Source organism: Oryzias latipes, chromosome 9 (assembly GCF_053564925.1).
Source record: "Oryzias latipes strain Hd-rR chromosome 9, Olatipes_Hd-rR_3.1".
NCBI classification, from domain to species: domain Eukaryota; kingdom Metazoa; phylum Chordata; class Actinopteri; order Beloniformes; family Adrianichthyidae; genus Oryzias; species Oryzias latipes.
In genome coordinates this window covers 13,372,534-13,383,837 of record NC_136245.1, presented here as the reverse complement: position 1 = coordinate 13,383,837, position 11,304 = coordinate 13,372,534, and the positions used below count along the sequence as shown (strand labels likewise).

Genomic DNA, 11,304 nt, shown 5'->3' with positions numbered 1-11,304 from the left:
GCACACTCTCATTGGTGCCCTTTGTTTAGTCACGAGGCGTTAAAGGTCGGCGAAAATCGCCGGCGAAATTCGTCCCGGTGTGAACAGGCCTTTAGAGTTTAAAATTCTTTTTCAACACTGGATTATGAGTTGTATAGTCTAACTACATGAAACACTTGTGAGATCAAAGTTTAGTATTTTTTATTCAGTCAAACCATATCACTTGTTTTAAACAAAAATACTTTAATTTTTAAATATTTATATAAAAATCCAAAAACCCAGCCAAAAAAAACCACGAGATTTTCCAGCATTTATAAATACGTCATAAACTAAAATGTAAGACATCAGAATAAAATGAAACATTCAAAAAAATCAGATTTAATTTTCTAAATGAAATAATTATTTTTCTATTTTACAGGGTCTTCCACGTCTCTACTACTTTGCCAACATATAGGTGTCTGTCGTGGCCCTTCACGCTGACGCTCAGTCCGACACAAGACCAGACCGGCAGACCCGCAGATCGGTTGACCCGCAGGACCATTGAGCATCTGGTGGAGCAGCTTGTGTTTCTTTTCTGGCTGGCATGTGGCACATCTTACGGTGTGGTAGCCAGGGCCTTTGACATGACACGGTCCACTGTGAGTGACATTGTCCACAGGACGGCAGACCGCATCCTCCAGCTGATGAGCAGGGTCACCCAGCATCCAGTGGGAATGAACTGCCATTAGTCACCTCTGGTTTTTAGCAGCTTCCTTGGTCTTCCACCTTCCAAAAGGTCGTAGGGAGCATTGATGGCTGCCACCGAAGAATAAAGGCCCTAAAAGAAAATGCAGCTTTTTTATTCCATTCAACTGCAGGCTGTACATGACTAATGCCAAATTTAGAGATATTTTTGTTGGGAATCAAGGATCAGTCCACAGTTCACAGGTTCTACGTCAAAGCCCAATTTATGTAAATCAAACATTACCCACCTGAAGGATCCTTTTGGGTGATGGTGGGTATCCCTGCATTGCTCATCCCATCACGCTGCTGACACCCTACAGGGAACCCGTGAGGAATGCGGTTCAGGCCCGTTACAACCAGCACCACGCCAAGGCACGCTCTGTGGTGGAGAGAGAGCATTTGGCAAATGAGGAGGAGAGCAATATTTCTGGGGCACTGGAAGTAAAACCAACCTCTGCAATGAAAATCATTGCCTGCAGTTCAGTTCTGCACAATCTGTGCATCAGAGAAGGGGACTGCTGGGAGCCACAGATGTTGAGCCACAGTAGGAACCAGTAGGACGGGTAAAGTGGCGTCCGTCTGCGAGGACAAATCTCTGCTTTCCTTTCAGCTCCAACTGTGACACACATGACTCTAGAAAACCAGGATTATTGTTAAGATGTATAAAAATAAATGTTAACATAAAACGAAAATGTAAATATGTACATTTGATATTTATATGAAAATCCTCAGATTTAAATAATACATGTAAATAATTCATTTTTGTTACTGCATTTATTAAACAAATTGCAAAAACAACGACGACGTTACATTTTGTGAACAATATTTTAAAATCAGGTAAGCTTAACAGACTCTCCTGTCACTCTTTGTCCCTTCTTGCTCTCTCCTCCTCTCCTCTTTCAACAACAACCTTTACCCCAACATGACAACGATTACAGTTTAATGATAAATAAATACAAATCTGATCAAGTGTCTTACTTCCATCCGGCACGAGCTTGCCTGAAAACAAACAGGCTTTCTCCATCCACAGATGGATCAGATTTTCCTCATCCTCGTCTGTCCCTACATATATAAACACATTTTTAAAATGTGTTAATAACTTATGACTACGGTTAGAACTCACTGCTTTTTGATGTACTATCAACAGCGTTTGTTTTTAGCCTTCAATGCTAATTCGCGCTAGCGTTAGCTTTAGCATTACCGAAATTGATGAGCTTCAAAACAATGTAGATAGTCGATTGAGGAATAAAACATATTAAACACACCATCTTACGTATTTACAAATATATTTTACAACATATACAAGATACTTTTAAATATACTTACATTTTTAAGTCCTCTTTCTAGCGCAACCGTCCGCCATCTTCGAATAATTCAAACGCAGTGTATTGTGGGTCACGCGCAATGCATTCTGGTATGAACGCAGTGCATTCTGGGCAATATTCGCCTATCGAGTGAGCATCGATCCACACTGGTTTTTCGTAGAGAATTCTGGGAAATTTCTAGTGCACGTGATTTTTGAACTGTAGATTCGGACAGCACTACAAAATGGCGACCGCACTATATAGTGCACTATATAGGGGTTAGGGCGGTAATTCGGACACAGCCATTGGTTCTGGTGTAGTGTTTTCAGAAGAGCACTATGGGAAATGTATATTTTCAACTACAAAAAGGGGAGGAAGCGCATTTGAAAGACGATTCTTGTGTTTTACAGTAATTGTTAAAAAATAGCACCAATATAATAAAGTTAACTTATTTCCAAATCAATAGCTACTACTTTAAAGATAAGGCAGCTGGTTAGCTAGCAAGTCAAAACAATAACAATCCCGCTAATACATCAAAAACCTACATTAAGGATATTAGAAGTAAAAATTATAACCAGACATTCTATTTTTGTCAGGCTTATTTATTAACAACAGTCATGATAATACACCAATGTGTCACTTTGAAAATAAGCCACTATAAAAACTGGACTGCACCAGATTCACATCACAGTCTTCCTATGCAGTTTATATGCTGCTCCACAGAAAAGAGGGTTTAAAAACCCAGAAACAATGACACAATGAATGGTAAAGTAGACTCCCAGCACGTTCACACTAAGTGAGCCAGGGTAAAGAGGAAAAAGACTTGCAACAATGCAAAAAGCTCATGTGACCACATTTCTCATGAACCCGATAGCTGGTTTGCTTTTTGTGTCATTCCCATTGATCATTACGGATCTTTTTTAACTGTAGCAATAATTTAAAAAATTGCCTACTGTATAAAAATCACATAACACAAAACATTTTACTTCATACAAAACAGTATAGCATATATACTGAGATATGATTGGTGAACTTTCCCTCTGCTCAGTGCCATTATACCTGTAAGCAAGGTTTCTTTACCATGAATTAAGGCACATACAAGTACTAAACAGTGCTAATGAATATATGTAGATCATGTCTGAGTTAACAAGGGATTATCACTTGACATGACGCATATTCAGACATATAGAAATGCAGCCTGCCAACTAGTTCCAAAATTATCCATATTTTTCTTTTGTCTCTTCTAAAAAGGAAGAATACAGTTCAATGGTCCCAAAGCAAAGCCCCCTTCCCACCAAGTCTGAAGTTTAATACATACAAGACATTCTATCATATTATCTTATAAAGTTTTCTGTGAGAAGAAGAACAAAATGGTATCTAGGTTTTACATCTACGATCATTTAGATAATAACTAACAAGCTGCATCTCTCCACACCATCAGGTTGTGTGCTGCTGCAGAAACCTTTCATCTGTAACCACTAAACCCAAGACTCCAGTAGCCGACCAGAATCACACTCCTATCACATGTACAACCGTAAACCAGGTAGACAGCCTAAAGACTCTAGCCAAAGTAAAGTGGACAAAGGCAACAACACCAGATATGTCACAGATATAGAAAGACACAATGTTCTTTCAGATCCAGGAAGCCCAGGGGTCCCTCTCAGAAAGTTAAGATTTTACTACAACCATTGAAAAGATGGAATTGGACCACAGGAAAAGGTCTTTAACCCTGAAAATGTATCATAAAAAGTGGGAACCCTGTCTAATAGTAGAAGAATGTCACTGAATACAACTTATAATGTGTACAAGGCAAAACTTTTTAGTCCTTCTAGCAAACACAGAAAAACAAAAATCTACTTTAAAAAAGACTTACCCATGCTACACCTTCATCTGCTCCTAACAATACTGAAGGGCATACACTAGAGCTTGCTTTCCTGTAAGATACAAAGAACATCTTCTGCATTTCAGTAATGTCAAACCAAGCCAGTCTAAAGGTGGAGCTTTTAGAATTCTGTGAGTCAAAGTGTTCCCTTCCAGCAGAGACAACCTTAGCCCAAAATCAAACAAATATTACCAATAATGCTGGAATGACAAACAAAAATCAAGACAAGCAGATTTCATAAAAGAAACATTGAAGGAAACATATTTTTGAAACCTAGAACTTGAGCTCTTTATAGTGCTGTTTGACAAATCCTCGGTTACAGTTGAAGGCAGAGCTGGCCTGTCGAACATCGAGCAGGTCTGTTAAAAATTGTTAAAAAAGATACCTCTGTGCCCTTGAAAATTAAACTGTGGATAGATATTATCCAAGAGTCTATCCCTTGGAAGAAAAAGCAACCATTCTGCCATCAGAGCCCACCATTATAGGCATAATCAGCCTTGTTGTGCATGATGAGTTTATTGTCCACAAAGTAGAAACTGTCTGATCTGGTCTCATACGGGTGGGCCACCATTTGGCGAACTGAACAACAAGAAAGAGAAACAAAGAATAATAAATAATAAACATTTTTATTACATATTTATTGACAGACTGCACATGACTGAAACTGAAAAAAACTCACTGAGGTCATCTGGAAGCTGCGGAAACTCATAAATGTGTTCACATGTATTGCGGCTGTTTGGTATACAAAAACCAAAGTCAAAATCGAAATTCTTGAGAAGGCGACCCTGAAAATAATGCCTCTCAATCATTCGAAAGCTGTTTATGGGTCGGTCGCCAACTGTGAATTCAACACTACAATTGGAGAGAGACAACAAACAAACATTATGTTTTAAAGTCAACCATAGTGAGAACATTTAAGCTGTTTCCCCAAAAACACAGTCTGTTTACTTACGTTGCACCAACCGTGCGCAACTTTAGAAACGCCGGTGTGAATTGGTATCTGACAAAACGTCCCGCAGCGACATCCAAATCCATACTGTCCTTTTCATTCACCACAGAACCTAATCAAAACAACAGACTCAGCAGGTCAGCTATGGAAGCATTTGTGTAGCATATTTAAATCTATAAGTCAAAACCAGAAATGCTTTTTCATTTTCAAAATGAAGCTGCATTTTTTGACTCAAAATTAAAATGAAAAAGCAATCCGCCAAAATGCTTTTTCATTTTCTTCTTCAACACTGCTTATTCTGTCACTTAATTAAAATGATAAAGAAAATGTTATTTGACATTTCATTTTCAAAAAGTTCTCTAGTAAATGTAGCAAAATTCATTTAGAAATATCTAATTTGACAATTAAAATGGATAAACAGAAATACTTTTTCATTTTTAAAATGTAACTGTATCACATGACTCAAAAATAAAATTAAAAATCAATACTTCAAAATGCTTTTTTCATTTTCTGAGATCTGAGAAACTCTAAACTATCATATGAATTTGTGGCGTCCAGACAAAATAAAGGCTGATGTAATTCCCACATATTTACTGGATTTACTCATTGCTGGATTGACCACCCAGAGTTATGTTCCTCCACGGCTAATGTTTTTTCCACGTATTAGCCTAATGCTAACCCTTCTTCTTCTAAAAGCACATTTAGAAGATAGTCTCCTCCAGCTTTCCACTGTTTGCTGTTTGAGGTCAACTGGAGCCCCATCAACAGCTCTAGCAGATTTGCCATGCTAAATGTTTGCAGTTTGCTGGTTGGACCAACATGTATCTTCTAAATGTGCTTTTATTACTGTTATGATTATTATTAAGGGCCTGGTCGTTCATATTTTTTTTAATCCGTGCGGTCAGTGCTTTTTTTCTTGGCTGCAAGGTCCCTTCCCGTTTGGAAATGCTAATTGGAATTGAATTATGCAACAGTTTTCGCAGGGTGGATGTGAAAATGAAAATGCAATCTCCTCTTTACACTTCTGTTTTAATTATAACACAGAATAATCCGTTTTTAAGTAAAAAGGAAAAAACATTTTGAAGTATTGATTATTACTTTTATTTTTAAGTCATTTGATGCAGTTTTGAGTCAAAAAATGCAGCTTGATTTTGAAAATGAAAAAGCATTTCTGGTGTTGACTTTTAATTATGCTACACATGAGGATTTCTGTATGCTGATTTTAGGCACCACAAATATCCGTATATTATGCTACTTCTCATTTACAGTTATCTTGCATTTTCCATTAGCTTATTAACCTTCTGGTTAGAAATACTTGTTGAACCGTTTATGATTTTATGACAGCATATTTTGGAAGTTGTATTTGGTGTCAGTCTGCTTGAGAAGAAAAAAAAAGAACAACTCATTTAGAATTTTAAAACTTACCACAATTTGAATTTTCAAACTTTTATTTCAATGCTTTTCGTGACTTTCTTTTAGTTAAATTATATTTTATCAATTTTTGGCTATATAAAGATCTGTAGCCACAACACTGTTTATATTTTGGAAAGTCTTAATGGATGACTTACCACTGTTCGGAGGTTTGGCTATCTCAAACAGCACTGTTTCTGTGTCAAGATCTCTGATTTTAAAACGCGTGAAGTCAATGTTGTAGATATTGTCCTCGAGTCTGCAAAGATAATCTGAAACATAAAACAGGATACTGAGTAAAAATTTTTTACTTGATGTATTCATTGATAATAAATTATGCATTCTACACAAGTAAAAGTTCAAACCCCTTGTAGATCACTACAGTACAGTAGTGTAGAGCTACAAATGAAAAAGTAAAACAGAGTATATGGTGTAGCTTCAATTTTAGTATTTTACTAAAACCCCGCACAACTACCTATGCATTGATTATATTTTTATTTTCAACCATTAAATTCATATTATATAACTCATTTTCTGTCCATTTTCCCTACAGACAAAAATAAGCCATTCATTGATTCATTTTTGCTGCTGTGTTCTTTGATGTAGGTCTCATTTGATGTTGCGACACGTTCTCACTCCCAACTCTGCATATATTGACACAGTGGTAGGGACCCCTCGGTGTCACATATGGACGCTTTGGGTGACCCCAACTCGTTTTTTAACATGCTACCTGATCCCATTAAATTACTTCAGTAAAGTTAGAATGTGTTTACATATTCTGAGTTCTGCCCCTATATTTATTTATTTTAAGTGTTTGAGAATTTTTTTTTTCAAACAGGGCTTCTAATATGTTGCTTTTGAAATAACAGAAGTCCCTAATCCCCCTATGAACTGGCACCATAACATAGTGGAGGGGTTTGAGAGCTTGAGTGATTCCAGGAGCTAAGCCGAGGTCAGCTAAGGGTCTCCAATGGCAGACAGGACCTGGGTGATGAGCCAGACAAAGAGCAGTTCAGAACCCCCTTTATCAGAAGCACATCTAAAGATTCCACATCGCCCAGATTGGTGTCCCGGGGCCCCACTCTGGAGCCAGGCTTGGGGTTGGGGTTCACTGGTGAGTCCTGGCCTCTTCCCACGGGCCCCGAAAAAATGATGTGGGATCACTCTCCCATGGGCCCACCACTTGTAGGAGCGCTCCGAAGGGGCCAAATGTGCTTTGGGTGGCAGTCGAAGGTGGGTGCCTCGGCAGCCCAAACACTGGTCATGGCACTGGGCTTTTGGGACATGGAACATCACCTCTCTGGGAGGGAAGGAACCTGAGCTTGTGTGGGAGGTTGAGAGGTACCAGCTAGATATAGTTAGGCTCACCTCCATGCACAGTCTTGGCTCTGAAAATCAGTCCCTCGAACGGGGTTGGACTCTACCAATCTGCAGTTGCTCATGGTGAGAGGCGGCAGGCTGGTGTGGGCTTACTCATGAGCCCTCAGCTCAGCCGCCAAGTGGTGGAGTTTACCCCGGAGGACGTGAGGGTCATGGTCCTTCTTAGGGTAGGGGGACAAGTCTCTGGCTGTGGTTTCAGCCTACAGGCGGAACACCAGTTTGGAGTTCCCGGCCTTCTTGTTGTCTCTCGATGGGGTACTGGGAAGTGCCGCTACAAGGGACTTCCTTGTCCTCCTGGGGGACTTCAATGCCCCGGTGGGCAATGACAGCGGCACCTGGAGCCGCATGATTGGTAGGAATGGCCTCCCTGATCTGAACCTGAACGGTGTTTTGTTGATGGACTGCTGTGCTCATCACAGTTTGTCTATAACAAACTATATGTTTGAACATGTGGCATCAGGACACTCTAGTCAGGAGGTCAATGATCAACTTTGCGAACTCCCACAAACCCACCAGAGTGTTGGTGGGTTCGTGGGAGTTCACTCATCCAGTCCAGGTGTTTTGTGGATTTGGAGAAGGCGTTCAACAGCGTCCCTCGTGGTGTCCTAAAGAGGGTGCTCTGGGAATCTGGGGTCCGGGGAGCCTTACTGAGGGCTTTCTGGTCTAGGAGAGAAGCTTGGTTCGTATAGCCGGCTGTAAGTTGAATCTGTTCCCGGTGCAGGGCTGCTCTTTATCACCGGTTCTGTTCATAGTCTTTATGGACAGAATATCTAGGCACAGCCATGGGGAGAAGAGGATCTGGTTTGAGGACCACAGGATTTCCTCTACTTTCTTTGCAGATTATGTTATCCTGTTGGCTTTATCAAGCCAGGACCTCCAGCATGCATTGGGGCAGTTTGCGGCCAAGTGTGAAGCGACTGGGATGAGGGTCAGTCCCGCCAAATTTGAAGCCATGGTTCTTGACTGGAGATAGGTAGTTTGCCTTTTCTGGGTGGGTGGAATGCCCCTGCCCCTGGTGGAGGAGTTTATTTATCTTGGGGTCTTGTTCACGAATGAGGGAGAAAGGAGCATGAAATTGACAGGTGGATTGGAGCGGCGTCCGCCATTATGCGGTAGCTGTACTGGTCCATTGTGGAGAGAGAGCTTAGGCAGAAAGCAAAGCGGTCCATCTTAATGGTCGATCTTCGTTCCAATACTTTGGAATAATTTGGTCATGAGCTCTGGGTCATGACCGAAGGAACAACGTGTACAAGTGGCTGAAATTAGCTTCCTCCATAGGGTGGCTGGGTGCTTCAGAACCCCCTATATGAGAAGCTTGGTCACCCGCAGAGAGCTTGGAGTAGTCTCTGCTCCTCCACAGTTGAGAGGAGCCAGTTGAGATGGCTCGGGCATCTGGTCCGATGCCTACTGGACGCCTCCCTGGGGGGGGTTTCCGGGCATTTCTCACGAGGCGGAGGCCCCAAGGAAGACCCAGGACACGCTGGAGAGATTACATCTCTCGGCTGTCCTGGGAACGTCTCGGGTCCCTGCAGAGGTGGTGAAGGAAGTGGCCGGGGAGCTGTGGCTATTTCAATTTCAAATGAAATAAATACATTAAAAATATTGTTTTGTCGTTGAAATCGGATTTTTCTTTGTGTGTTGGATTCGTTTGACAGTCTGAAAATAAAAGTTTCATATTTTCACTAACTTCTGAAGCAGATATATCAGTTTTTGAGCTTCTTTTTAATCGGGCAACTAATATGTTGGTTTTTAAATAACAGGAAATGCTTCCTGATAATGAACTTTCAGAATTAAAGTTGTTGCTATTTAGAAAAAGGAAAAGAAAAGGTTTTGACTCATGTACTGTCTATTTTATTGATTTACCTTAATCTGTCTTTTTGGTTGGCATTGTTGTATTGAAATGTTTAAAATAGTTTAAAGATTAACATTAACTTTATTTAGCCCTGCATTCTTTGTCTCAATTGAACAGAGCAACTACATGGATTTTATTTATAACAATAATAATAATAATAAACATTCTCCAACACCAACAATACCTTTAGTGACAGTCCGAAGACCCAGCACATGGTCCGGGGAAATTTCTTTCCCCAGTGCCCGGAGTTCATCCTCCGTGACCACAGGCCACTTCTCCGTTTGGCTGCGCCTCGACTTCAGCTTTTTCAGCATGCCTCCACCACTTTTTCAATCTTCCTGCTTCGTCTCCAAACCGTCGTCTGCTTCCCTACCTCCTTTTCTGGTCACCTGTAAGGGCTTATTTCGAGAAACGTTCATATCCCAGAAACCATAAGTATAAAAACAGTTTTTCTCTTCTTAAGAAAAACGGTGAGTGTAGATTCAAGATGGCGTGAAAGATCTCACAAAAAGAGTTTGATTGGTTGAAAGCGACTGTCGTTGTCATGGTTACCAAAAGGGTCTGAATAATTTATTTTTCGAGTTTCCCCGTTTTCTTTGAGCGTGTGTTGTGAGTTAAACGGTCAAAGTTTTACTTTATTTTTAATTATAGCAGTTAATTTTTGTCTTTTTTTCCTTGTTATTTCTTTTCTTTGTCATTTCCTACGTTTGTGAAACAACTTTATCTCCTATTAGGATTCCTAAATTGTCATTTGGTTGGGAGACGTACTTCCGTGTTGCCCCGTGTCATAAGCCAAGTGCACCTAGAATCCCAGCCATACCCACAGGGCGGTGCTAGCCGAAGGACCCGGATCTGTTGACGGAAATACTCTGAACGGCATCGCAGAAGAAGCCATGGTGCGGGTGAAGTCGAGGTAAAACGTGCTCCTTTAAAGACTTTATTCCATATTTTTTGTTATTGTAGGTTATTATTCACTAAACGTGTTCCCATTATCATCAGATATTTGCTGTGCGAGGTTAATGTTTCGGAGAGCAGGGACCTGTTGCTTCTGGATGACCGTGCTGTTGCAGGGGCAGTGAGATCAGCGGTGGCCCGCATGCACGGTGACTACGGGGCGGCACTCTGTAGTATACGATTATCTGGTGAGTATTTGCGCAAGATTTGTGCATTTTTTTTTGTTTTCTCATTTCTTGAGTAAGGAAATATTAAAGATTAAAACTACAAAAATAAGAAAAATATTTAAATACAAAATATAGCAGCAATACTGAAATAAACATTACACCAAGAAATGAATCTGTTAGACAGTGTAAACTGTTACATTAATTCATACAATGTAAAGATTTCAAATACTTTTTAAAAAAAAATACATGAAATGCGTTTTTTTAATTAAATGAGTGCTTATTAAATAAAATTTTTAACTCCTAATTTCTGACAAGTTTTTCTTTGTGTTATAGTTTCATTTTTTTCTCTTCATGCACCTTTTTATTTAAATTTTCCTTTTTTAAATGTCTGCATCCATCTTTACTTCAGCATACACAAAAAAGATAGAAGTATGTTGTGAATCCATTTAACTATAACATTGTTTGGAACAAATGTTAAGACACTTGTTTCTTTACCTTTTCTGTATGTCCTTTTTTATAGTGAAATACCTAAATGTTCACAATGGAATGGTGTTTCTACGTTTCCCTAAAAGCTGTTACCAACTCCTCTGGTCTGCATTACCTTTCATCACCAATATTGAAAGTCGAGGGCAACAAATCCCATGTTTTCTGAACTGTTTGCATGTAGGAGGTAGGACATGCATGCTCTGCTTAGAAGGAACCTT

The 11,304-nt window shown here is 39.9% G+C and overlaps 1 protein-coding gene and 1 long non-coding RNA gene across 2 annotated transcripts; both read right to left on the bottom strand.

Annotated features, from left to right (window-relative positions):
- Positions 1 to 163: 163 nt before the first annotated feature.
- Positions 164 to 2,117, bottom strand: LOC111947919 (uncharacterized). The gene is made up of 4 exons (XR_002873878.2): positions 2,029 to 2,117; positions 1,155 to 1,335; positions 951 to 1,081; positions 164 to 796 (listed from the first exon to the last, which is right to left on the bottom strand). It is a non-coding gene; the product is annotated as an uncharacterized LOC111947919 (long non-coding RNA).
- Positions 2,118 to 2,587: 470 nt separating this feature from the next.
- Positions 2,588 to 10,220, bottom strand: unc119b (unc-119 lipid binding chaperone B). Its single transcript, XM_004072553.4, has 5 exons — positions 9,664 to 10,220; positions 6,406 to 6,519; positions 4,841 to 4,949; positions 4,568 to 4,740; positions 2,588 to 4,467 (listed from the first exon to the last, which is right to left on the bottom strand). The coding sequence occupies exons 1-5, from the start codon at positions 9,791 to 9,793 to the stop codon at positions 4,355 to 4,357; spliced, it is 639 nt and encodes a 212-aa protein (XP_004072601.1). The 5' UTR covers positions 9,794 to 10,220; the 3' UTR covers positions 2,588 to 4,354.
- Between the last annotated feature and the right edge of the window lie 1,084 nt (positions 10,221 to 11,304).